Source organism: Epinephelus fuscoguttatus, linkage group LG9 (assembly GCF_011397635.1).
Source record: "Epinephelus fuscoguttatus linkage group LG9, E.fuscoguttatus.final_Chr_v1".
In the NCBI taxonomy this organism is placed as follows: Eukaryota; Metazoa; Chordata; class Actinopteri; order Perciformes; family Serranidae; genus Epinephelus; species Epinephelus fuscoguttatus.
In genome coordinates, this window is record NC_064760.1 from 17,353,073 (window position 1) to 17,380,821 (window position 27,749).

Here is a 27,749-nt window from a genome sequence, read left to right on the forward strand (position 1 = left end):
TTAATGACAAGACAAAAAGGAACTGACAATCAGCCCCTGAGAATGTGTTTAAATTATAAAAAGCAGTGATTAAAGCTGACACAGACCCGTCTCACAGACATGGACTAAGTTTACTCCTCTTCCTCAGTGAACAACAGTTCTTTCACTTAACATGATTTCCAATGTCGTGTCAGTGAATCCAGCACCGACTGTTCACACTCAGTTTCACTGATGTGTATTCCTGACAAAGACATTTAAACTTTTAGATGTGATATTGCGACTACTTACAGAGAGAGACGACATATGCTTACCTGCTTTGCTGCTTTGAGTGAAAATACAATAAATAGGGTTTGGAGTGTAACTGTTAACCGTCCTTTCTTAATAAGTTATGACTAACTACTAAGATACCATGATCTGTTTGTATATCTTCAGCTTAACTGCTAAAAGAGCTTCTGTATATCATACTGCTGTACATACATTATGAGCATGTAATACCTCCATTACTGCTGACTTTGCCTAATTCATTGCTAAAGAAAGCTTGGGCCTACAACTAGGTTGTAATTCTCTAGCTTATTGAGGGGAAGACACCAAAGCTTTCATGTAACAGGTTAGATTTCATGTGAGGGCTGAAGCTGTGCTCATCAGACCAGACCCTCACAGTGCAGACAGTGAGGACATTCACACCTGTGCCTCTGGAGGCAGGAAGCATTTACAGTGTGTACTAAAGAGAGGTGAACATAAAGCATGAGCTGGAGGAGAGTTTCTGACCCTGTACAGGATAGGTCCAGATGACAGAGAGCTGCTGCACTCGAAGTCCGTTTGCATTAAGGCAGATAGATGTGTAAACAGTCCTGGCTTTGGACCGGTTGTCTTTCTCTAGATGTGTATATGTGCACACACACACAGTGCAGGCATGAGTGTGAGTGGTGCCCAGGGAGACAAACACTCCTCGTGTTGGGCTGAACTCAAAGTTAGTGTGCTCCGTGCCCATCCTCCTCTTCCTCACCACCTTTCCTTCGACACAGTTCTCAAAGATAGTGAGGAAAAGATCAGAGGAGTTGTGCATTCAAACCACTTATTCAGCATCCAACGACGACCAATGACGTCCCTTCTTAGCTCGAGGCCATCTTACGGGCTGTACGGTGGGGGCTTCTCATCGGGATGGTTGTGAGGAGGAGAGTAGCGTGGAGGGACCATGGTGGGCCACAAGTGGCTGGCTCCAGACTGGGAGTCATCTGACAGGCCTGAGGAGTCAGGGAACAAGTAGGAGCCCTGCAGGAAATACAAACATTTATCAGAATGACCTTTTTAGAGGTTTTTAATCACTTAATTTGTCCCTGAAGAGCAAAGATAGAAACACAAAGCACATAAATACAAGATAATGAAATTTAAAATTTATCAGCCTCTTGTTTGGCATCTTCTCAACAAATGAGCAGATGCCATTTCCCTGTGCGTGATACAGTTGGCAGGGGTAGTTCAGTAAAAAGAAAATAGTTCCTGCATGAAACTGCTCACAACAAGGTCTGTGAATTATCTTGGGTAACCGGGTCATAATTTTTGAAAACTGACACTGCTGTTGAGTTTTTCAACTTTATTTTTTTGGCAGTTTGAGCCCTACAAGCCGAGTGCCCTCTAGTTTCATTATTATTTGAGAGAAGGCCGACATTTCTAAGGCCGATATCCAACAACTCAGTTACTCACACCAAAACAATCTAGACTGATAAACAGCACTACAAGTAAGAGGGAAAATATAGATTTTTGATTTGGGGTTGATCTGCCCCCTTAAAAATCAAGATAATCCTCTCACTTACTTTTACCCATTTCTAAGTATCATACAGACAAAAACCGAAACTCTGCTTTCTTTATCAACTGTTTAATTTAGCTGCAGAGAACATTTTTATTTTGACAGTGAGATAATAAAACCAACAGTTTAACAGGAAGTGAGAGAACGAAGAATACTGCTGGTATTAAAACATTAAGGTACATGCCATTTCAAGTCATAGTATAGCCCGACTAATTTCATGTATGTTTCCTTTTTAAAAAATAGCATTTTAAAGAAACCTTTCATTTGAAGTAGTCATCGCTGATAAAGCAGCTGCCAATAAGAAATCAATAACTGTTGTGATGCAGACCAAGCACTGCAGGTTTTCAGTGACTGTACCTGCAGATCGTAGGCAGTGTAAGGCGGCAGGCAGGGGGCAGTGTTGTAATACGAGTTGAGGGAGGTGTTGGGCGGAGGAGGCTGTGAGGGGACCGGAGCTGTGATGGCCTCTGGTTCAGATGTACTCTCTATAGCAGCAGAGGGAGTCTGACAAGGACGTAAAAGATATTGATCAGTTTCTAAAAAACACCAGAGAACTGCAAAACAAAAGCCTCTACATCAGCTCATACCAACAAATTGCATTCTCATCTTTGTAGGTAAATACAGTAAATGCACCCACCATGTCTTTAAAGCCTCCCAGCACTGCAGCAGTAATGATGCCCAGAAAGAGGGCCACGATGTTGAGGATGGTAGCGGACCACAGCAGGTGATAGAGGTGCACCACATCCTGGCAGCTCTTCACATCTGTGTATTCATGGTAGCCTCCAATCACCTCTACACGGCTGGCCCAGTGGGTGGGACAGAGAGGGAGACGGCATACAGTCAAGCCACAAACGTCACTATAAAGTGTTTCCTTCTTGTATTCAGGACACAATGAAGACAATCATGTTTGATTTATAGAGATAAATGAGTCAATGAAAGATAGAGACACAGAGGATATGGGTGGGTATTTGGTCAGACACAAAAAGGACATGCAAAGGAAATGGCACCCTAAAAACACATCTCTGTGGTGGGTTACATCATAAATATTCTACACCATTACGTCAAGCATGAGTTGATCATGAATGGCCAACACGGCTCTAGAAAAAAGGGACCTACTTCCAAATCATGGATGATTTCCTAAACTTTTTCAAAACATCTTTATTCTGAAGTCCCATAAGAGGATGTTCTCTGAAACAAAGGTTAAAAGAAAAAACAAACATTCTTGTTCTAATACAATCAAGGTAGCAGTGCAAAAAAATCTCCCACAAAAATGGCACAAAGGTACACATCAAAAGTCCAAACAATCAAAGCAGCACAGCAAAGTAAGCAGCAGCTGATTCACAGGTTTGTTGGCGTACTCACTTCCCGCAGTTGTAGAGGTCGCAACAGTAACAGGTGTTGCCCTTCACACGCAAGTTACAGGATGTGCGCGATGTCTGACAGGGCACCTGAAGGTCACAAATTATTTTATAGTCCCTTCACTTTGAGTCGACCTCTGGCTCATAACAGTGTCCCTACACATCTTAAAGGCTGAACAGCTAATAACAGTTCAGGTCACACACACACACACACACACTGAGGGTTAATTCATCAGATTTCTGTTTACAGACAGTGAAGTGTGTGTTTCTTACATCACGTTCAGATGAAGTCTCACTGGAGTGATACTCACAGCGCCCAGCATACAGAGGCCTGAGGTCCTGCAGTACAATAAATAACAATTTTGTATATTTTACTGCATGATTTACCACTGGTCTGCCTACAAACACACACTGAATTATGGGTAGCAAAACAAACACAAGACCCTGCACTTAATTAGTGCTGCATGATTAATGACTGTGATGTTAATCATGATTATGGGGGGGAAACTTCATCCATCAAAACCTCATAGAAGGCTAATAAGCTAGGCTGGATGAGTAACTCGGAAAGATACAGGTTTATTATGTCAATTAGGTTGCAGTAATAAGATTAATTACAGATGTGTTTGGTAATACTGTATGACAACTCACTAAAACATGAGGTGAATGATTAGGGCTTTAAGGCAGCTCATGTATTTTTTTGATTTTTTGTTATTTAACATATTTTAAGGAAGACATAGATCACAGCAAAATTCCTGACAGTTACCATTACTGTTTTAAATTTTTACTATCATTAAAACCCTGTTTGAGTACCACGCTTGGAAATACTGTCCAGCATCAACCAAAGTTAGCAGCAGTCTCTCAGGCGCAGGTGCAGCATGCAATGTAGGTTGGTTTTTGTTTTTTTTCCCTTGTTTACAGAGTGGGCGTGTAGCAGAGATGCTACCGGTCCCTTGTCCTCATCTAGATTCACACAGACACTCGAGCAAGCATTTAAAGGGCCAGTGTGTAATATTTGGCATGGTTTATTGTCAATCTGAATCTGAATCAGAATATTCTACCCATTAATATGTTTATACAAATGTATAATCGCTATAAAATAAAATTTGTTTGGTTTTCGTAGCCTTATAATTATGCTTTTATATATATATATACAGTACAGGCCAAAAGTTTGGACACACCTTCTCATTCAATGCGTTTTCTTTATTTTCATGACTATTTACATTGTAGATTCTCACTGAAGGCATCAAAACTATGAATGAACACATGTGGAGTTATGTACTTAACAAAAAAAGGTGAAATAACTGAAAACATGTTTTATATTCTAGTTTCTTCAAAATAGCCAACCTTTGCTCTGATTACTGCTTTGCACACTCTTGGCATTCTCTCGATGAACTTCAAGAGGTAGTCACCTGAAATGGTTTTCCAACAGACTTGAAGGAGTTCCCAGAGGTGTTTAGCACTTGTTGGCCCCTTTGCCTTCACTCTGCGGTCCAGCTCACCCCAAACCATCTCGATTGGGTTCAGGTCCGGTGACTGTGGAGGCCAGGTCATCTGCCGCAGCACTCCATCACTCTCCTTCTTGGTCAAATAGCCCTTACACAGCCTGGAGGTGTGTTTGGGGTCATTGTCCTGTTGAAAAATAAATGATCGTCCAACTAAACGCAAACCGGATGGGATGGCATGTCGCTGCAGGATGCTGTGGTAGCCATGCTGGTTCAGTGTGCATTCAATTTTGAATAAATCCCCAACAGTGTCACCAGCAAAACACCCCACACCATCACACCTCCTCCTCCATGCTTCACAGTGGGAACCAGGCATGTGGAATCCATCCGTTCACCTTTTCTGCGTCTCACAAAGACACGGCAGTTGGAACCAAAGATCTCAAATTTGGACTCATCAGACCAAAGCACAGATTTCCACTGGTCTAATGTCCATTCCTTGTGTTTCTTGGCCCAAACAAATCTCTTCTGCTTGTTGCCTCTCCTTAGCAGTGGTTTCCTAGCAGCTATTTGACCATGAAGGCCTGATTCGCAGTCTCCTCTTAACAGTTGTTCTAGAGATGGGTCTGCTGCTAGAACTCTGTGTGGCATTTATCTGGTCTCTGATCTGAGCTGCTGTGAACTTGCGATTTCTGAGGCTGGTGACTCGGATGAACTTATCCTCAGAAGCAGAGGTGACTCTTGGTCTTCCTTTCCTGGGTCGGTCCTCATGTGTGCCAGTTTCGTTGTAGCGCTTGATGGTTTTTGCGACTCCACTTGGGGACACATTTAAAGTTTTTGCAATTTTCCGGACTGACTGACCTTCATTTCTTAAAGTAATGATGGCCACTCGTTTTTCTTTAGTTAGCTGATTGGTTCTCGCCATAATATGAATTTTAACAGTTGTCCAATAAGGCTGTCGGCTGTGTATTAACCTGACTTCTGCACAACACAACTGATGGTCCCAACCCCATTGATAAAGCAAGAAATTCCACTAATTAACTCTGATAAGGCACACCTGTGAAGTGGAAACCATTTCAGGTGACTACCTCTTGAAGCTCATGGAGAGAATGCCAAGAGTGTGCAAAGCAGTAATCAGAGCAAAGGGTGGCTATTTTGAAGAAACTAGAATATAAAACATGTTTTCAGTTATTTCACCTTTTTTTGTTAAGTACATAACTCCGCATGTGTTCATTCATAGTTTTGATGCCTTCAGTGAGAATCTACAATGTAAATAGTCATGAAAATAAAGAAAACGCATTGAATGAGAAGGTGTGTCCAAACTTTTGGCCTGTACTGTATATAGCAAGGGCCTTGCTTTAGAGAGGTCGCCATCTTGCGCCGCCATGTATGTAAGGCAGCCCGAGCGGACAATCCAGCCAGCCAGAGAACACTCCTTGTGATGTACTCTCTGCGGCGCTTTTCCTCCTGATGATATATCTCCCCAACGATGGTAGCACCGAATCCCATTCTGTGCATTCAGCCTCTCTTCTCGCCCGCTCAACATCAAACACATGGAGTTCCTCATCTGCATGCTCCGGCTCAAAGAGGTATGGCTCTGGGTCTGTGTCCGCTACAAGAAGCTCTTAAAAATCGTGTTCAAAGTCGTCCATTGCAGCTACTATAGTCCGGAGGTATTGCTAGGCTAAATAAACAGCTGAGCTCTGTTTACAAGCTACGCTGTCAGTCAGTGTGCGGGCTGGAGATTGAGCAGAGAGGGGAGGGGGGGTCCCCACTCGGTATGGTAAACGAGTGTGTGTGTAAAGTTATGAAGTGTGTCTGTTATGCTAGAAGAGTCAGAGTTTGGGACGGAGTCTTTTACCCCCTGGAGTGTTACCGGAGTTTCTGTAGTGCTCAAATAAACGGGCCTTTTTCCCGAACGCTCCTCTGGTCTCCTGCTCATGAGTGATTCATTACAATATCGTAACATGGTTTAGATTTCTAAATAAACATACAACTCGTCGCTAGATAGACCTACTCCTGAAAAACTCGTGCGCAAGGTTTTTTGTCCCTACGAGGCCGCTGTCATTTACCCGACGGGAGGGGTGAGCGAGTGAGCCCTGCAATCTAGAATTTGGCCACTGATGTCACTGTTTTCAACCCATTTTACACACTGGCCCTTTAAGAGACAGGCTATCTTAAAGTTAATGTGCATTTGCTATTGTTTTCATATCTTTACATGAGGTTCTTACTACATTGTGATTTTTATCTTCATGCAAACAAAAAGTGCACACTTTTTGGACATGTTCAGCTTATTTTAATAACACTGTGATGATGTTGATAACTAAAAAGTTTTGATATTGAGATCAAGAATATCAATTAATATCTGGAAGAAAATGACCTTTATTTCCACACAATCCCTATAAAAACTATAAAGCTATACAACTCAGAAAAGTGGCCTGTCATGAAACTTGTACGAGACTTCACACTAACTAAAAGACTGCTGAAATTGAAGACACTTATTTAAATACTGAAACCGTCCCAGACAACCAGTTATTCTTACTTTTTATGTATTTTTATTTGATTTATGTATTGCACTGTATTGTTTTTGTGTCAGTGTGTTTGTGTTGTTCATATATCTGTGGAAAAAAAAACCAACTGAAAATGTTGTCTGTCTAGTTTATTGCCTGGTGCTCCAAACATCCCTTTGCACTTGACTGGAAGCAAGCACTTAAGATGCAAATCATTAATATTGTACATAAGTGAATCAATTAACTTATAAAAATATGATTGATGGTTATTTATTATGAGGGATAATTCTGCACTTAAAGGTCCAGTGTGTAGGATCTCGTGGCATCTGGCAGTGAAACTTCTCCTGTGGACTTTGTGGAAGAGGATGCACTTGGTATGTAGATAGAAACGGCTCATTCTAAGTTCACAAATACACAACAATTCTTATTTTCAGGTGGTTATAAACTAATGTGAATATTATATACCATTTCTGCCAGTAGATGCCCCTGAATCCTACACACCGGCCCTTTAATTGTGCAGCCCTTTATGTCACGAATAGTCGGGGTAAAGCAAGAAAGGATCATGTCCTTTGGCACCAAAAATGTGAGCTAGTTTGAAAGGTAAAATTCTGCACCAAACAAATAGATCCATGTAACAAATAGTCTGAACAATTACAATGTGCTGTATGATCATCTGACAGCATCACATTACCTCATCTGTCACTGCCTCACGTTGCTTTCTGCTGTGTACCACCACTTTATAGTTATTTGTACAAAAACAAATGTCTGAACAGAAATGTAATATTTTCCATTTCACTGACGCCACTGGCAAATGAAACCTGCTAATGGTGCTGAGCTCCCTCTCCCCCGAACCACAACTTATTTTAGCAAAATTGTTTTAGAGTGCATTAGTGGTTATTTATTGTTTCGAGTACTTTGCGTCATGACAGAATAATCTCCCTCTACCACAAAATATATTTGTCCTGCTGAGCAGGGTGCAGCAGCTACTACACAGGGCCAGTATGTGAGCACTGTCCTTACAGAAGGGCATACGTTTTACCGTATGTCTGATGCAGACAGAGTATATTAAGCTTTAATGGGGATGGCATTGATTAATCAGCTTGTTATAGGTCGGGGCCATAAGTGTTATCTGTATTCATAATTTATCAGTTTGGTTAAATAAGTAGAAGCTTCAGTGATACTTACAATGTGCCTCGCAGCAAACACTCCATCCACAATAGCACAGCAGAAGGCAGCCACCACTCCGAAACTGATGAAGACGATAGATGCCACCAACTGTGCAAGAAAACACCAGCTTCATCAATCTCCATCAGGCTAAAATGATTTTCTTTTTACAGACTATAAAGACAAACGTGGTATTTTAATTTTTAATCGCTTCCTCTCACCACTTTTGTATTAGGTTACATCCTCAACACTAATCTGTATCATCCTGCGCATGTGCTCCTCTCTGAGTATGAATACCTCTGAATGGGACGAGGGTGGAGGGGGCTATGCGGGTAGAGGACAACAGTGACAGAGCGCTGTGGCTGTCACCTAGCTCCAGTAGTGTTGGTGGCTGGCGTAGTGCCCAGCTCTTTAGAAGCACTGCAACCCTTAATACCCTCCCTGTTCACCTAACTCTCTTCCTTTCACTCCTCAATGTAAGCAGCATGTATTCAATTACACCATCACCCCACCCTGTCTGCAGCCAGCCTAGCTCACAGGAGGGAGGCAGTGCGAGTGACACAACAGCTAGAGGTAACAGAGATTAATGCCTGCGCCAAGATTTCTATGATGCTGACATGAATACATCCGGTGGCACGTGACTGAAAACCGAGGAATGATCAACAACTCATTCAATATTTAGACAGCTGGGCTTGTCATCCTTAGTTTCTCACTCTCAGCGATGTGGTCCTCCATCAACACACCTTTTTCTGACAAACTAAGAACAATTGTAGTTATTTTAATTGGTTGAAATTTAAATTAGTTTTTGTAAGTGCATTTTTTTTTCCTGTGTTCCAAACATTGAATCAAGGTCTGATGACAGCTATAGGGTTGTTTGCTTATGTTGCAAGGCCTCTGTCAATCAGATCGGATCAAAGCACACCCACACAGTCATGATGAAGCAGGTTTTGAGTGTAAAACTCTTGATAAATAGTCCCAGAAGATGTTTTTCTATTGTTACAAAGTTAGTCACAAATACTTGATGGTATGGTGAAATATGTTAGATTTGAAACCAAGTTGACAGGGGCTTTATAGGGATGGTTCACCCTGAAAACCCAAAATACATATTTATCCTCTTACCCATAGTGCAATTTATCAATCTAGATCGTTTAGGTGTGAGATCCAGAGTGCTGGATATATTGACCATCGAGATGTCTGCCTTCTCTAAAATATAATGGAACTAGATGGCACTCCGCTAGTGATGCTCAAAGTGGGACTCAACAGTCCAAAATCCAAATTTTTTCAATTTACTATCACAAAAGACAAAGGCAGAGTGTAAATATTCACACTTGAGAGGCAGTAAGCCATAAATTGTTGTGCTTAAAAAATGAATGAAACGATGCACTGATTATCAAACTACTCAAATAATTTTCAACTAATCATTTTAGCTCTACTGAAAATGTAAGAATACAAAAGTTATGAGTTCCTCTAAAACTCCAAACCATAAAATATGTCAACACATTTTATCCTATCATAACATTTTATGGGAAACAAGACATGAGGGACAGCGTGGCGTTTCATGTCATAGCTCAGTCAGCTGAGGGCTCAAAGCATCAAAACTCTGCTGCGCTCTGTGGAAAGGTGTCACCGTACAAACCCATTCTTCATTTCAGCCCTGACAGTCCTCGCCCAGCACCTCCCACCTGCTGCCCTCATCTGCAGTTTCCTTCCCTGCATTCCAGTGTGGACATCCGTCCTCCTCCACTTACACCCCAGTTCTATTTCTGTCTCCGTCTCCCTTGAAGCCCAGGATACTTGCTCCGATACCTAAACCTCCTCAGGCCAAGTGGGACTCACAGTCTGGGTTGGGTGTGCTCTGTCTATTGTCACACTAACAACATAATCAGGCCTGTAGGCTGCCGTAAGGTAATTGGGACTGATGCGTAGTTTTCCGACAGTGATCTCAATGCACAGAGGTAATATAAATCCTCTTACCATCTGCCTCTTGTTCTCTATCAAATGAGCGCCGATAATTCCCAGAAAGGAGCCAAAGCCCAGCTGAAAAGGAGAGAAAATAGCTGTTAGGGTGTTTATTTAATTAGACTATAGAGCTTTGATTTCATAGCGTGGCGAGATAAATCAAGCGTTAAGTGTTTCTGCCGTGCCCTGAGGGAGGCATTTCAGCATGTTTACAATGTTATAAGCTATTATATTATCACTTTTACAGATATTCAATATAAATTTCACATCTTTGTACATCTCTGTATATCATTATCATTATCATTATTATTATTATTATTATTAATACTTATATGTTTTTATTAGTTTTTTTTTTTCCACATTATACAGTATGCTATCATCACCCAGCTGGAAGACACACCAAGAGTGGGGGAAAAAATAAATTAAAAATTACAAAAAATAAAGTAAGATAAAATAAAAATTAAATAAAATAATAATAACATAAATAAAGAATTAAACAGTTTAAATAAACACAATAATAGTAATCATAGAAACAAATATTATCAAGAATGTAAATAAAAATGAATAAAATCACATGCTAAATAAATAAAATAAAATAAGACTAAATTAATTTAAATTAAATTAAATTAAATTAAATTAGATTAGATTAGATTAAGATTCTAAAGTGATTGTGGTTATCAGTTACTGGCATCACATTAAGATTCTTGCAGTGTAGAATTACATCACAGCATAGTAGTCCAGATTGCCATTATGTCCTTGATTTTATAAACCGAGCCCTGAGTATATCAGATCTTTTCCAACTTCAAATGAACCACTGCCTCCTAAGTCTCTGTCCATCACATTATATTTTAATGATTTAAACTATGAATCTGAGGTCAAAGTTAGAAGAAGCATCTTTAGAAATGTAGCTGACGTTCAGTTGGTTGCTTCCCTGCCCACTCTTTACTTAAGGCAGAAAGCTAAAAGCTGAGTACTGTGAAGAAAACACATTTATGGACTGAGATACTTTACCTCACTCAGCCTCTAATGACAGCGATGCTGAATAATGAATGTGGGGAAAATTCACCCCGAAGAGACCTCCAGTAATTAGGTTCATGAGGAGTCCAGGGGCGGAAAGAGCTGGCTGGAGATACTCTCACATCACTCACACCTCACTTATGAACTCTGACAGATGTGAATGTGCACTCACAATGACTCCTGGGTAGTAGCCGCCCACTGTGATGTTCTGTGTCCTGGTAGTCGCTGCCAGGCCAAAGATGAGGATGAGCACGGATACGATGAGCAGCAGCACCGTCACGATTATGGATTTCCTCTTCCTCCTCTTAAAAGAACCTACGAGACAACAAATGAGGGAACCTTACTGCTGTGACGTGAATGGAAAAGTAATGAGTAAGATGAGGCTGAAGCTGGAATCCACCACAAGCATTGATGCAATTGGAAGAAGTTAAAGAGACTATGACTGGACTGGGCTCTCTCAGTATCACTGACATTAAGTGGCCAGTTCTGTTGACGTAGTTCACTCTAAAAATGACAATAACTGCTATTGTTGCTCATAATGGGAGAAAAACCTTGGCTTTTACGCCAACATTAATAACAAAAATCACAGATAATTTGGTTGAGTGGGAAAACTTCCTTACATGCTCCAAAACTATTTGCAGCCATTTACAATGTTTTTTTGTTGCTTTTTCACCTCAAAGCACATGTAAGACTTAAAGTAAATATACCAGTGACCAGCTGTCATGACATTTACAGTAAAGAGGCTTTTTTTATCCTCTCTAAGTTTAAATAAGGGGCATCCAGATGTCAGAAGACTTTGAGATGATCAAATAATCGCAACATTAAAAAGCTGCTTAAAGGGGCACCCCATCTAAATTAAGAATTCCAGTATGTTATTTCCATGGCCTCGGAAAGTTCAATCAATATTTGTGAACATGAACTACTCTCTCTCAAAGCCAAGTCTCAAACTTGTGATGTCATCAAGAATAAAGTCTGGAGCTGCACCATAGGCAATGAATGGAAGACTGATTTTGTGAAGTCACACAATGATTGTTAACTGTTTTTTATACCAAAATAAGCTTGCCTGGGTCCAGATCTTTGAATCCACATTCTCCATTGAGTTCCTATTGACTGATTCTTCTAGCGTTGTGACATGAAACAGTGGTTTCTAGTCAAGCAGTGCACTGGAGTTGTTTGTCACTGCGTAGTCAAGCGGTGCATTGGAGTTGTTCATCATTGTTGTTATAGACAAGATAGATGGTGCTACTGAGGATGTTCTAAGCCAACATATCTTCTCAATATCCTCCCAAAACCTAAGTTTATTTTACTCTGCTCCCCTCCAATCCCACAACCCTGGCAAAACAGGTATGTTGGTGTGACTATGCATCAGCATGAACTTAATATAACGTTAGATTCAGGCGAATACGTTGGTCTCTAATGATATGTTCGGAAAAACTAAATCCCCGTCCCCCAAGGAAATCAGTTAGTGTGGACACAATGCCAGACTGAAGACTGAAATGCAGTGTACAGAGTTGACAATTCTGTCTGATATCAGACAACGAACAACAATGATTGGCACCCTGATTCTGTGTCAAACCACAGAACATTTTCCTTTGTTTTACACATAAATGAGCTTTATTCTACGATAGTTTTCTCAATTGTGACACAAAAAATGTACCCACATAATCAGAACATCTCCCTGGGTGCACTTATACCCCTTTTCCACCAAATTAGCTCCAGTTCTTGAACCGATTCTGTTCAGCATTCTTGGAACCTTGGTGCTATCTACTGAACCAGCCCCAATAATATCGGCATCAACATGCTTTTTCTTATTTTGCACAATGAATGAATATTACATACATTGAAAATTAATGTACTTCATGTCTCCATCTTCTGGTGGGCCATCACGCATCATCATAATCATAATCATCATGCATAATATGATGTTAAAGCCACCACAGAGGAGACTTGATGATTACTAAAATTTGGTATGGAAAAAAGTGGATATATCGATATCAGTATCAGTTATGGGCCATGTAAGTTGTTATATATCTGCAATCGGATATTGGCATCAAATCCAATATTGTGTATCCCTATATTTGATTTTACAAAAAAACCCAAATATGGACCAACTCTGAAAGAGACCACTGCAAGCTCTTTTTTTCTTTTGTCTCATATACCCACTGATGTTGTCACAGTTCGCACTTCAAGTCAAGGAAAACCTGCTATGTTTTGATTCCTGCAGAGAACCAAATCCTCAGGTTCCAAACCGATTTATTTTTGGTTGAAATGCTCTGAATGGTTCAACACTACGTGCAGGGCCTGGACAGGAGCCAGTTCCATGTTGGTGGAAAAGGGGTATCAGTGTCATCCCAGTTTGTTGTCCATGTTGCAGCCCTGGACTTTATTTATGATGACATCATAAATTTTAATTTTAGCACTCTAGTTTTTGAATATGGAGGAGAGTTGTTCATGTTTACTAATAGTTTTGGATTGTCTAACACCATAGGGATACCCTGTTTGAATTTTAAAAATGGGTCTTGTTGTCTGACGACCTTTGTTGCATGTGCTTATGTCCACACAACTGTCTGCTGTATTCTGACTTAAAAAGGCATTAGAGTGTTTTTAAAGGTCTAAATAGGTGTGAATACTTAACATAAATACATAAACATAAACAATACTAAACATATAACAATATGTACAATCAACAACAAAGGCAACTATAAACTCAAAATGTGCCAAAGATTTTCCATTCAAGGGTCAAATAGCCTTAAAGTATGCACTTCTTATGTACTGTAGGGCAGCACAGATATAACTTCCTCCCTGCTGGCTGAAAATCACCTCTAACCACAATCAGGCCCTTTTGGTGAGGTAAAATGATATAAACCGAGGAGAGATGGGAGGGAGCAGCCTGTCATTTTAGATGCAGCCTTAACTAGTTTCTCTGTAGCATTTGTTTTAGCATGACCGACAGAGGGAGGTCCATCTGCTTCTGACTAAAACACTCAATCTACTTTATCTTCCTGTATTTCATTCTGCAGTGCTCAGAAAGCTCATCACGACATTGCCATAGATCAACTAATAGATCATCCACGTCACCTCTTTATTCTGTTTTAGCAATTTCTGGAAATAGAGCAAGCCATGGACGTCACTGCTACTGAATTATGATGCCCCCGCTTCGTGATCAATAACAACTCAGCACTCACTGAACAGGAACAGCAAATGGTTTCTGTCAAATTTTCTCATCGGGGGGCCAGCATAAGGACAGCCTCTGATGTTAATGATCTCAAAATGTATGTAGAGCTGGGTGTTATATTACAGTAACAATTATATTGTGATGGGACTACATTTCCTCTGGGAATGCGTTTATTGTCATTCTGTATTGCATATTGTTTTCACTTCCCGGTCTCAAATGCTAAATTACAGTTAATTGAAATAATGCGGCTGTTTGGCATAAGTGAAATTAATAATAAATGTCTCGTTTTTCCATTATATCACATCCCCATAGTTTCAATCTAAGAGACAAAATCATCCTCTTTATCTTTACCTCATTATCTGATTGTCAATATAGGTTTGCAGCAAAACACTGTTGATACGTTTAACAATGTCAGCTTCTTCTGGCTCTAACTCAAAACCATGCAATGCTAAATTTGTTTGTTATTGTAGGAGGTCTGCCTGAGATCAGGGGACTAAAAGCATGCATGCAGTTATGGGAACTGTTATTTGACTTACAGTGAATGCTGCTCATGTAGAGGTAAGATTACTTTTGTTCAACATTACCTGCATACTATTACAAAAGTAGCTATTTTAAGATTAATCCATATAACAGTTATATATGATCTGTGTGAATGAATGATTACACCACCAAGATGTGCCTCTTCAGTCCAGTGATGCTCAAATAAGTGACCACTCTTATTTCCGAAACACTACCTCACAAGGAATAAGACATCTAAAGCTAACTTGCACACATGCTTCCCTGACTACAACAATGAACAATCTACTCTACAGTGAGAGTTACCTGTTATTGACTGCACTAAAATGAGCAAAATACACTCAGAGATTTTCCCCTACATGCATTTATTTCTTTGATTTTCATGGCAGCAGCCGAGCATCCTGCCAAAATCTGTCAGGCAGTTAACCATCAGAGCCAAACATCCAGGCTCCTGTGGTTACTCAACGTCGCCGCACCTACAGTGACGCGCTGCGGCCTGGACCAAAAAAAAAAAAAAAAACAACACAACGGTCTGGTGATGCAACGAGTGTTTTTGTCTGCTTTTGAGAAGGAAAAAAACACGCTGTATTTATCATCGGACATAAATATCAAATGTGAATGATCTAAATGTTAGCCTTGATGTGATTAAAATAAGCCGTGCAATAAAATCTCCGCAGTGTGGTAACGCGAGTTTATTATTTAATTGGTAAAACCTGCTGCAGCCACACCGGTGACCTTGCACACACCTACCTATGCTTGTTTCAGAGAGGGTCAGTCCGCTGGATTGAAGGCTCTGAGAAGGAGGCATGCTGGCTGGAGGATGTTTAACGTAATCCGCCGGACGGTCCTCTTGGAAATTAAATTTTAAAAAACAATAATCACGACTCCGTGTTGTTCGCTATGTTATTAAACTGTGAATAATCATGAGCTAACGCAGACGGCGTGTTCGCTTGCTGTGGCATTCTCTGACAATAACAACAGCCCTCCGTCCGAGCACAGCCCGAGCCCGTCTCATTTACATCCTCGCTGCTGCTGATTCGTCTGTCGGTCTCCGTCCTCACGGTGTGTCGGTGTCGGGACGCTGGGTCGCTGCTGCTGCTGCTGCTGCTGCCGCTGGTGGTTGCATGTGCGCATGTGTCACACACATACTCCAAAAAAAAACAAAAAAAAAACACAAAGTATTCAGTCGTTACTTGTTTTAGAGCAAGTGTAACGACACTTAACTAACATATTATCAGTTTTCCCCGGAGTACGTGACCGTTACAGCAATTAACGTTACAAATAATGAGAATGCATTTTAACGTTGACGTTACTAATACAGGAAAGTAACCTAATCTGCTTACAGGTCAATAGCATACATGCTCAGGGGTAAAAAAAAAAAAAAAAAAAAAAGTTCATGGGACAGCCTGCTTTACATCACAGAGTCCAATAAATCATATTTGAGGTCACAGAATAAAATGGTGAATGATGACAGTAATTTATATAGTTGATATTCTCCTAATAATGTCATCTCTGTCGATAAAATACACATACACATTCACCAAATCTTCCGCCATTTTGAAGGTAATTAGCTTCTTTAACGGTTAACGTTTACAAGATGAGCTAGGCAAGCTTTAAGGTAACTAAACAACTCGGGAAAATGGGATTGTGATTTTAAATAAAGGCTGTACAATTTCCTCATTGCCTTAAAGTTATGGTAACTAACGTTACAAATAGTGGGGATACCTTTTTTAAAAAACGTTACTAATACAGGGAAGTAACTGTAGTCGGTTTACTGGTAAATACCATACATGCTCAGGGGTAAAAAAAACTTGATAGGACAGCCTGCTTTACATCACATATAAATCATGTTTAAGCTAGCATAACACCAGTTTTCCCCGGAGTACGTGACCATTACACCGCCATGTCAGTTACTTTCCCTTACAAACCTGTCAGTGGGTCACAAAATAAAATGGTGAACAGTTAAAGTAATTAGTTGATACTCTCATAATAATGTCGTCTCTATCGATAAAATACATATATATACATTCACCAAACCTTCCGCCATCTTTACGATAGTAAGCTTCTTTAACGTTAACGTTCCAAGCTAACGTTACAAGATGAACTACGGCAACCTTTAAGGTAACTGAACAAATCGGAAAAATGGGTTTGGGATTTAAAACAAAGGCTGTTCATCTTCATAACTGTCTTAAATGTATAGCAACTAACGTTACAAATAATATAATGCATTTTAAAACGTGACTAATATAGGAAGGTAACTAATCTGTTAAGATATCAATAGTACCTGAGGGTTTATCAAGCAGAGGAAAAAGGTTTACGTGACAATCTGCTTTATATTACATAGAGTCCAATAAATCATGTTTAATATGTTAAATTATTCCATGGTATTATTTGTGTCTTACAGTACATAGACGTGGAGGTTCTTCTGGTGGTCTGGGAGACAGTTGCAGTTGGAGCAGGCACAGGTCAGGGCCATGTTCAAGCCGAGCACCGAGCGCCATCATGTGTCCACAGGACAACGTTGCGTTCAAAACTGTCAGACATTCGGGGAACTGCCTGGGAACAGCACATGAATTATCTAATAAAGTGGCATATGCTGCGTTCAGGCACGTCTCTTAGGGTTTTAAGCGGGTTTTAGGTTTTAATCCCTGAAGACAATTTTTTACACAATTCCTTCTAGTCCGGAATAAAAAAGGAACTCATACGTTTTGTTTTGTACATTATATTTTATTTTAGGTAAGCTATTAAGGTAGACAGTACCATTTGTAATAGCAGCATTAAAAAGGAGAAAATCTAAGTTAGATATTAGACTGAAAATGCACAGCAACCAAAACATTCAAAGAGGTAAAATAATCACACAGCACAACCTAAATATTAGTTCAGACATAAATATGTTGCCTAAATTTTCCTTTTTAATCATTCTCCGCCTTTGTACATTTTTTTTTCACCTGGTTTGCAAATTTATCTGCTATATTGTCAGGGCTATAGCTTCTTCTTTTCTTCTGGGAATTTGAGGGTTTTACCAGCAACAAACTAATAAATGACCAGATAAATTAATATGATGAAGTGTTTTCCATCTGGAACTTTGTTCCTGGCCCCGTTAAAAAGTTTTTGAAACATTATTTAAACATTATTTATACCTTATTGCAGGGGAAATACATATTCTGTTTGATTTATTATATGCCTTAAATTCATTAAAACATCCAGAATTTACTTAACTGAATAAATTATATATAAATATTGGCTACAGCTCTGCAAATGCAGCATTCATGCAGCCTGATAATTAAAACATGTTTTGGGCTATTTCCCAATACAATGTCATGTTGCTTAAGTAGCATACCCCTGCCCAAAAAACTTGTATATGTCAGGAACACTTGTCTGACATAAAGTTCAGTGAAGATTTTTTTGGAATTTGCAAAAGTAAAGATTTTTCAGAAGTGACAGAGTGCTTTTTGGGCAGGTGTGCATGTTGACAATTACCTGAAAGGCTGCTGGTAGCTGGCATACTGTACATCTACAGTGCTCCTGACAAGGCACTGGAACTTCCCAGATTGCTTTGAGTAGGGCTGGATTATCGACCGAGCAAAATGGGCATCCTCAATTAATGTGTTTAATCAAATTACCACACATCAAATCTGTGGCCAAGTCATATTGCAGCAAAGAAAAAAGTGCACATGCACAGAAAGTGTGATGAATATGAGGTTAACAGGGGCCCAGCAGCTCATCTGTGCCCTGGGGCCCTCTAGCAGGTTAATCCAGCCATGGAGCTTGCCCCTGCACTAATGCATAATCCCTTCAGGGGACAATGCATTAAATATGTAGCCTGCAGTTACAAGTAAGAAGTAATCAAGACACTTTTAAATGACATAAACCAATAAGAAAAAGTTAAATCTTCTGTATGGAAGTGATACTTTATATACCTTTCCCTGCAAAATGTTCTGTGATTTTTGCTTCCCTGCAAATGTCTTCATGTTGTGGGAAAAGTCATTGACCTTCACTGTAAAATACACACACATAAACACACACACAAGAGCACGTGCACGTTTTTGCCGCGCAAATCTCAAAGAAGAGATTTTTTCCATGACGCAACTTCTCTTTTCATGTAAAAGAAGAGGGGAAAAAGTCCCCCCTCTCCCACTTTTTACATGGGGTAACAGCGTTACGTGACCGGCGTACAGAAAGGATCAGGGATGAGGACAACTTGAACTTCCACAGAGGGAAGCTTATGGTAAGCAGTCGCTGCAGGAGTGTATGAAACTGCTGGCGTTGGCAAGTGGATCAATACGCATGCATGTGCAGGGACAATACCTGATGACTGATATTTCATTTCTGATCCTTTTGTGTCATGTTGAATATATGCCCAATCAATAATAATTATAATACCATTTAAAAAATTGTCTGAGTCTTTGTGCACGTACAGTATGCAGCCAGACAATGATTGACAACAGTGCCCTGTGTTGGGATAAGCTATAAATATTGTATTCAGGATTTGCCTCAGTCTTAGCCCAGCTTAGCAGACAATGGCTAATGGTGTGCGTGTACTGAATGCAGTGTTGTGGTCCAGGCCGCTGCCAAAACGTCTCCAGGACCAAAAAAAAGCACTTTGTATCCCACCCCCAGTTTTTCTCTGTCCAGCGTTCATTCACTATGATGCGCGCTTAGTCGCAGGAGGCTCTCCACACCCGGTCCCCTCTGCATGCCTAAAACTTTTTTAATGAAATCCCCAAATACTTTTTGACAAACATTATTTTTTTTCTCCGGGAGTCAAGCAGGCTTTCGACACACTAAGACGCGTTTTTATTGCCAAGAAAACTTAAGGTATGTCTCTTTATCTCTCATTCAAACTTTATTTGTCACATCTAATGATTACTTCTTGTGTCTGATTCTGGTTTGCAAAGTTATTCAGATAGTTTGAAGCTGTTGAGAAAAGTTTTGCAAATGTTGTTTGAGCTTGCAGATGTAAAGGTGTGTCGCTTTATCTCAATGGCTTGGTCGATGTGATTGGTTTAACAACTACCTTTTCCTTGTGTGAAGAATATGGAGCCCAGTTCCACAGAGGGAGGAGCTGAAGAGAAGCTCATTAAAAACCATCCACCAACTGTTGTAAGTGCTGACGTTAAATAGAAAACACATCACTTTATAATCACTTTATTCACTTGAAGCAGATGCATTGATTAAGGCATGTTTCACATGAGCACTGGAGTTATTTTTCATAAACAGAACAGTTATTAATAACTCAATAATCAAATGATATAATTAGCACGAGATTTAAAGCTACTAACAACATTTAACAGCAGATTATTTTAAAAGCCAACCTCTCATAAATGAAATGACTTTTTGGTGACACTCTCAAGCGTCCTGCGGCTCCTCTGGGATCTGTGTGTCCTGGCCTGTGGATGCTGAGAGTCAGTGAGTAACATCTGGCTGTCAGAGTGACCCTCCAGCTCTGCTGTCTGCAGCTGCTGCTCCAAGCAGGAGGGTCCACTCAGAGGAGGTCAGCTCTCCCAACGAGTGCCAGAGAGGTCACCAGCGGGTTTATAATTTGCAGAAACAGGGGACAGGACCATCAGTGTGATGTTCATTAATATGCAGAGCACACTCTGGCAGTTAATATCGTCGGTCATACTCGGATCAGAAGGCATGCCATTTTTTTCCTGCAGTGATTTGAAAAGACAATAGGTTGACTGCAGAAACGTAGCAGTTGAGAATATGTGTGGTGAGGGCTTTTTCTCTCCTTCTTCTATCCACCAGCCTCACAAAGTGCTACTCAAACATGGCCAAGAGTTGGAGGAAGAGCAGGAGGAGTTGGCCGAGCACCAGCCGCTAGAGCAGGAAGACCTGAACTTTGAGAGATGGAAGCGCAGGCCATTACCCAAGAGGACGCTCCACCAGAAAATAGACGACATTAAGACATACCTGTGGAATGCAGAGACCAACGAATTCATGGGTCGCTCTGGGAAGAGCTGGAGTGAGTTGATGTTAAAGACAAGTTTTGTGTTGTTGGGGGTGTGGGGGGGGCGTTTGGATTAATGCAAAAGTACTTTATTTTTTACTGTTTAGTAATTACAGATCTAAAATGGGATGCTTCACAGTTGAATGGTCTTAAACAAGAGACATGGTGTTTAAATATCTTTAAAAGATGCACTCTGGGGTTAGAAATGTCTCTGCAGTCTAGTGACTCTGCTCACTGTGCTGTGAGTGTGTGTGTGTCCTTATGCTCAATGTTTACATAGGTGCATGGACAATTCAGAGTGGCCCGACAAAAACAGACTGCCTGGGGACGTATCCCCAGCGGGAGCTCACTGTCCCGGCCTCGCATTGGCCGGGAATCACATTCCTCCACATCTTACCATGCTCTCCACAGCCTCTTTCCCAAAGCCCTGGCGACCTTATCCTTGAACTTAACATGCTTATGGCCCCTTAGTTGCAGTCAAACACGTAGAGCTCACTGCCAATCTGAGCTTTTGGTGCAGGCGAACTTTATTTGGCAGAAGCCACAGACTGGACGAGTTTGTTGAGTCAATGATGATGGAGCAGCCTCTTGGTATTCCAGGGTAGCTGCCATGTGACGCTGTTGAGCCCCCTCCCTCAGCTGCACTGTACACAATGTGCAAACATGATCCAACTGAGTGCAGAGAAAATATCCAAGGAAAGTGTGTGTTACTTGCATAAGCTGAAATGCTGGATCCCAGGCAGGGCTAAGAGCTCATTTCAGCCACAAAACCAGTGTGTGCACACTTGTGGAGGAGTGGGGCCCATGTGTCCGACGAAGAAAGGCCGTGAGTTGAAGTCTGTGCTGTGTGTCCTGTGAGACGAGTGTGTAACAGGGGACACAATACCAGAGTGGGGTGATTGGGGCTCCTTGGAGCTGGCCAGGCCTCTATGGCTGCAAAAGACCTTCACTACGATGGCAACCGGAGGTTCACTGTGTTCCTGAGTGAAAGGACAGCTGGGAGAATTCTCACTGAGCTCAAACAGAAAGGCCTTTGTGGCTCCGGGACGCAAGGCTGGCTGCAGCTAGTCCCCTGTGAAATTGCCCGCACAGCAAAAGCCATTTAATTTAGGGCACGTTTGGCTTGATTAGTTGCTAATAGACTGTTAATTGAAAATTGCAGAACAATGACAGTTCTTGGGGTGTCTTTGTCCAGGTGTTCTCAGGATAGTGGATTTTATACTAAAACTATTATTTATTTGTAAGTCCAGACACGAGGGGAGGACAGTGCTTTTGTATGAGTAAACAAATTAGTGACCGTCCTGATCAAGGACAGTAGCTGGAGTACAGACAGACCACACAGCCTGAAAAAAGGGAATGGTTCATTGTTTTTCTCCACTCAGATCAGATAAATGATTCGTTGAGAGGTGTCTGTTATGTAAGCAACTTTTTTTTGCAAACTCTGCATCAGGAATATTCAGCCTAACATCTTATCTTCTCACTCCTCTTTCAGGCCTTATCCTTCTCTTCTACGCTGCACTTTATATCTTTCTTGCAGCCATGTTTGGCGGCTGTCTGTTTTGCCTCATGTGGTCTATTAGTCCCTACCATCCAACCTTCAATGATAGAGTGATGCCACCAGGTAAATATAACCCCCAAACTCAAACCACTCCGCTGCATCCTGTGCTGTCGCTTTCCTTTCTGCTCGACCGTCCTTCAGTCTGTTGCTTCTACTTGAGTCTCAGCACAGTTGACTGTCTCTGGGTCTCCACTGGCAGGTATGACGATGGCCCCACACCTAGAAGGCCATGAGATCGCCTTCAACGCCTCTGATCGCAAATCCTGGAAGAAGTATGCAAGGTCTATGGATGAATATCTAAGACGTGAGTCAGCAGTGATTGAGGAGAGTGATGATAAAGATAAAGGGGTTAGATGAGGTTGTTGAGTTTGTCTAACATTAAGCAGGCATGCAATGAGTTAATCCTCATCTTCACTACCTTTGTCCCCTTTTTCCATTTGGTTCTTGCAGGGCATGCTGGGAAGGGAAGCCCCTTTGTGGGCAGAGTGCAGCCATTCAATTTGTTTTTTTTTTTTCTCACCCTGCTTTTGTCAAGCTTCCTTAATCAGAGGCCTGAGTCTGGCAGAGCATTGCTGTAGCAGGGGTTTATTTATGCCCTCCTCTCTCATTCTCCCTCCCTCCCTCTCTGCCTCTCTCTCCCTGCCCTCCATTTTCAGCGTATAACGATGGTGCTCAGGAGAGGAAGAATATTCGCTGTGCACAGGACAGATACTTCATGCAGGACGACCTGGAGGAGAGTGCAGAGCGGAAAGCGTGTCAGTTTAAGAGGTCCTGGTTGGGGGAGTGTTCGGGGCTGCAGGACCCCCACTATGGCTATTCTCAGGGAAGGCCATGCATCCTCCTCCGAATGAACCGGGTAAGATGAGTGTCACCAAAACCTGTAAAACAGCACACTACAAAGAAAAGAGGGAACATAAAACAGCAGGGACACAGTTTGTTACTGGACTGTTGGAGCTCACAGTTTTCTCAGTGAGTGACATCTTCTGGCCGTTTTGGGGAGAGGCTGAAGAAGCCATTTGAGCACTACTTTGTGTCATGGTTAACATTTTGTATGGTAATTAATGCCAAGTCATATTCTTACATTTTTAATTCAAGTTAAAATTAAACTTTTGCTAGGATTTTTTTCGATGTACGTATTGACATCCTACTGGAGTTCAGTTTGAAGCAAAGACGGTGGACACTGTGCACATCAAACCAGTGCAGGACAGGAAAATAGAATACAAAGGAAAATGAAAAACTGAAATTTGCAAGCTACCAAAATCTGAATTAATGCAACATTTCAACCTGCAAAGTCTTTGTCAGACAAACATCCATCGGAGTTCAGTTTGAGGCCATTCATTATCTGTAACTACTTATCCTATTCAGGGTCGCAGGGTGGCTGGAGCCTATCCCAGTCTGAGGTGTAGATTTTAGATGGACCCCTAAATTCTTATGTGCCCTTCCCAATGTTAAACAAAAGCTATGCCCTTGATCCCATGCCATCAGAAGAGAGGCAATGTACAACCTAGACAAGTCGAGACAGACAACCATTCACACTCACATTCACACCTACGGCCAATTTAAGGTCACAACTTAACCCAACCTGAATGTCTTTTGGCTGTGGGAGAAAGCCAGCCAGAACCCGCAGTATATTTTATATTTTGAAGCATTTATACCACAGTAATACAGACTTCCTTGGAGTGAATATCATGCCTTGTTTCATATAGTTAATACACAATATAAGGGAGTGAAAGAGGTCAAACAAGACAAGAAATTAAGACACAATAAAATTAAAAGCAATAATAATTGTAATATTGAAAAACAAATAAATTCACTTACTACTGTTTAACTAAAGTACTCCCCCATCCCAACCTTACCATCCCTGCACAGTGCTACCTAAATAGATAAAGATTAGTGATCATCCCTTCCATAAAGGACAACATTGGTCTCCAAGTATTTTCACATTACTCCAGTCTGTCATTTCTTTCTTACTATTCTCACTTTTCAATAGATTCTTGGGTACTTACCAGGCCAGGGCAAACCGATTAATGTGACTTGTGGAGTTAAGGTACAGTAAACCACCATCACTTTTAATTTTATCTCTGCAACATGTCCAGAAAATGTCAAAGAAACATAATTTCTCTCTCTTGCAGAAAGGACCTCCAGAAGCCCTGGGACAACTCCAATTTTTTCCTACAAGCCTTTTTGACCTGAAGTACTATCCATACTATGGGAAGCTCAGACATGTGAGTGGGTAACACACAGACAATTTTATTTAAAGGGGAACTACGCTAATTTTTAAAATTCATACATGTTACTGTTATGGTCTAAGACTGTCCGAAAAATATATGTAAACATGAACAAGTCTCTTTAAATAAAAAAAACAGTGTGCTAAAACTCAAATTTGTGATGACATAGGGTTTAAAGTCTGGAGCTGCTCCATAGATGATGAATTGAAAAAAGTCTTCTAGATGACACTGAGAGCACCCGGGGAAAATATTTTCTGTTTCACAACTGAGAATTTGGGTATAAAAAAAAGAAAACATCATGTGGGCCCACAAAATCAGCCTCCCATTCATTGTCTTTGGAGCAGCTCCAGACTTTACACCTGACGACATCATAAGTTTGAGCCTTTTGTCTCTGGTTTCTGACTTTGAGAGAGAGTAGCTCATGTTCACATGACACAAAACTGATTAAGCTTTCCCATAGAAATAATATATTGGAATTCTTAATTTGGTGGTGTTCTCCTTTAAATGACCCCCGTCATGTCTTGACCTCTCGTGTCTCACCTGTCTCAGGTAAACTACTCTTCACCGGTGGTGGCTGTGCGTTTTGCAGGAGTGCAGTACGACACTCACATCCAAGTACAATGCAAACTGAATGGAAAGGGCATCATTAACGATTCACCCACTGACCGCTACCTGGGCAGTGTGACCTTCTCCTTGGATGTCGGAGCGTAAGGCAAAGATGTCGCTGCCAGATGCTCCCATGACAATGAGGCAGGAAAAATGTACAAGGGAAAAAAAATTTTTTTTGAAGCATTATTTTCCATGAAATATGTAATTTCCCTCTCCTCATCTTTCACCTAAATATCCACGTCTTCTGCTGTGAAACAAATTCCTCAAGAAGTAGTCATTTACACTTTTGTTTGTGTTGTATCTTTGTATCTTGAGCGTGCTACTGGCACCTGCACCCACAACAAACAGTGCTGAGCACAGGACGAGCGCGTAGAGCGAGTTACAGTTCCTGATATTTTGTAATGATTAGCGAGATTAATCAAACTAAATTACACTCTGCCCAATAGTTAGTGTTTCTGGCTATGCAAATCCAATTATGACTTAAAACATTACTAGGCAATTAGAAAATATTGTTGTATCAGGTTAGATTATGGTTTTGTGTGCACAGTTTCGTGTGACAACGTGTACTAATTTGTCTTGAATTATATTTTTCAAACATGTATATTGTAAGAATTCAAAGAACTATCATGCAAACACTGAAAGCAGGACTTGTACTGTACTTACACAGTAAAAAAGATATAATAAATGACTGCAAATACACTATTACTATATTTTTGTTGAATAGAGCAGTATTATACATTTATGATAAAGCATCACAAGCCACTTCTTGCCTTCTTTTGTAAAAACATTTGCTTTTGAAAATGAAATACTACACAAGACTGATCAATAAAGAGACATGCTGTACTGTGAAATAGTTTGTCAAAGGTCTGTACCGTTATAAAAAGTATAACTATTGTGTGATAGTATTAATCCTGTCTGAACTGTGCTACTAAACATGGTATCAATGTTGTATTTATTCCTATTATAGTTCTTATAATAAATACAATGTTCTGGTATGTACTGTAAGTTTTCTTCCACATGGGACTGACAGGCTGCATCAACTTAAAGAAATCACTTTCAACACATCATTTTCAGTTTAACTCTACAAGTGGGATAGTTTGGTCATAGTATAAGTAAGTATGTAGTTTTGGAGGTAAATAGGCTATATCTGAACATCTGTCTTCTGTCTTTTTCTAATTTTATGATCATTTTAAAGCCACTCAGACATCTGCTGCAGAAAATTACACTCTTCTTTTGTTGTACAACAACCAGAGGTGTGGACTCAAGTCACATGACACGAACTTGAGTCACAAATTTGAAGACTTTAGACTTGAAAAAATCAAAGAAGACTTGCAACTCAACTTGGACGTCAACACCAATGACTCGTGACTTCACTTGGACTTGAGCCTTTTGACTCGGAAATATTTGTAAACTTCCCCCAAGCTCACAGGTTTAAAAGTTTATTTAAAAGGTGCACCTTAAATCAATTAATTTCCCTTCATTTACTAAAGTAACTAACACTTAAGCTATTAGTTCTCCGCAAGTCAACATTAAATTCCCCAGATCCATTTCCTTTGAAGAAATCCAACAGCAACCAGTCAAGCTGCAAGAGAGAACCATGACGAACTAATGTTACCTTACTGATAATCTCCTGGAAAAAATTATACCAAAGATAATTGTATTTGTCTACAAAAAGTTTGAGGTGGTCAACAAAAAACAAAACGCAGTTTGCAAAACATGTGGGTCAGAAATTGGAGACACAAAAACTTCCAACAAACGTGGTTTCACAAATAAACATTTTAGAAAGCATTCATGTTTATTTATTTTTAAATATTAATTAGTCGAGGACTCGAAACTCAAAGTTCATGATTTGGGGCTTGACTTGAGACTTGAGTGCAAAGGCTTGAGACTTACTTGTGACTTGCAGAGCAATGATTTGGTTCCACTTCTGATGACAGCTGTAAACACATCTAATTTTCATATCGGTTATACACGAGTAGTTTTTACTTGTCACCCTCTAATAAGTGTATCTGGATTTCTGTTACTGGAGTTCAATAACAGTAGTTTGTTTAGAGGTCTAACAGACCCCATCAGGGCCAACAAAAAGAGGATATAGTTCATGCATTCTCACATGACTTTCACAATGTGAAGTATATCCTTATTTGTTGTAACAAGACTAAAAATCTACAGCCATAGCTGCTCTGTGAGACTGTACTGAGGCGGTGCTTTGAGCTAAATGCTAACACCTCTTAGTGTAGTTTAGCTTGTTAGCCACTACAGCTGAGGATGATGAAAATGTCATTGGTATTGCAGGCAATTGTTGATGGTGATGGTGCTAGATGCACAGGAGAAGGATCAACAACATTCAGAGCCTTCAGTATCTCAGGGTGAATCTGATCCACACCTGGGGCCTTGACACTGAGGAGCTTTTTCATTAGTAAAAGTAATTAAGTTAAATATACTTTGAAGTCTGAAAGTAAAGTTTCAGAATCATGTATTTT

At 40.5% G+C, this 27,749-nt stretch overlaps 2 protein-coding genes across 5 annotated transcripts; one reads left to right on the top strand and one right to left on the bottom strand.

The window, feature by feature from the left end:
- On the bottom strand, positions 1-16,054 carry tmem255a (transmembrane protein 255A). Of its 4 annotated transcripts, none has more exons than XM_049586605.1 (10): positions 15,672-16,054; positions 11,403-11,545; positions 10,229-10,291; positions 8,276-8,365; positions 3,415-3,480; positions 3,146-3,231; positions 2,900-2,971; positions 2,421-2,583; positions 2,141-2,287; positions 1-1,251 (listed from the first exon to the last, which is right to left on the bottom strand). In XM_049586605.1, exons 1-10 carry the CDS (start codon positions 15,727-15,729, stop codon positions 1,108-1,110), a joined length of 1,032 nt encoding a protein of 343 aa, XP_049442562.1. In that variant the 5' UTR covers positions 15,730-16,054; the 3' UTR covers positions 1-1,107. The 4 variants fall into 4 exon arrangements, with proteins under 4 accessions (XP_049442562.1, XP_049442561.1, XP_049442565.1 ...); XM_049586604.1 differs by having other exon boundaries at positions 2,421-2,588; positions 2,899-2,971; XM_049586608.1 differs by lacking the exon at positions 2,900-2,971.
- Positions 16,055-19,053: 2,999 nt separating this feature from the next.
- atp1b4 (ATPase Na+/K+ transporting subunit beta 4) lies at positions 19,054-26,264 on the top strand. Its single transcript, XM_049586581.1, has 10 exons — positions 19,054-19,149; positions 19,691-19,739; positions 19,956-20,024; positions 20,673-20,889; positions 22,367-22,495; positions 22,632-22,736; positions 23,089-23,288; positions 24,423-24,479; positions 24,565-24,657; positions 25,210-26,264. The coding sequence occupies exons 3-10, from the start codon at positions 19,959-19,961 to the stop codon at positions 25,369-25,371; spliced, it is 1,029 nt and encodes a 342-aa protein (XP_049442538.1). The 5' UTR covers positions 19,054-19,149; positions 19,691-19,739; positions 19,956-19,958; the 3' UTR covers positions 25,372-26,264.
- Positions 26,265-27,749: the final 1,485 nt, after the last annotated feature.

Excerpts from the sequence above, each read along its gene's own strand:
- atp1b4 (XM_049586581.1), top strand. The coding sequence starts at position 19,959 with ATGGAGCCCAGTTCCACAGAGGGAGGAGCTGAAGAGAAGCTCATTAAA. Across the intron at positions 22,737-23,088 it reads TATGGATGAATATCTAAGAC|CGTATAACGATGGTGCTCAG; the intron begins GTGAGTCAGCAG and ends CTCCATTTTCAG. Across the intron at positions 24,658-25,209 it reads ACTATGGGAAGCTCAGACAT|GTAAACTACTCTTCACCGGT; the intron begins GTGAGTGGGTAA and ends CACCTGTCTCAG.
- tmem255a (XM_049586604.1), bottom strand. The coding sequence starts at position 15,729 with ATGCCTCCTTCTCAGAGCCTTCAATCCAGCGGACTGACCCTCTCTGAA. Across the intron at positions 8,366-10,228 it reads TAGAGAACAAGAGGCAGATG|TTGGTGGCATCTATCGTCTT; the intron begins GTAAGAGGATTT and ends TTTCTTGCACAG. Across the intron at positions 2,288-2,420 it reads TGGGAGGCTTTAAAGACATG|ACTCCCTCTGCTGCTATAGA; the intron begins GTGGGTGCATTT and ends CGTCCTTGTCAG.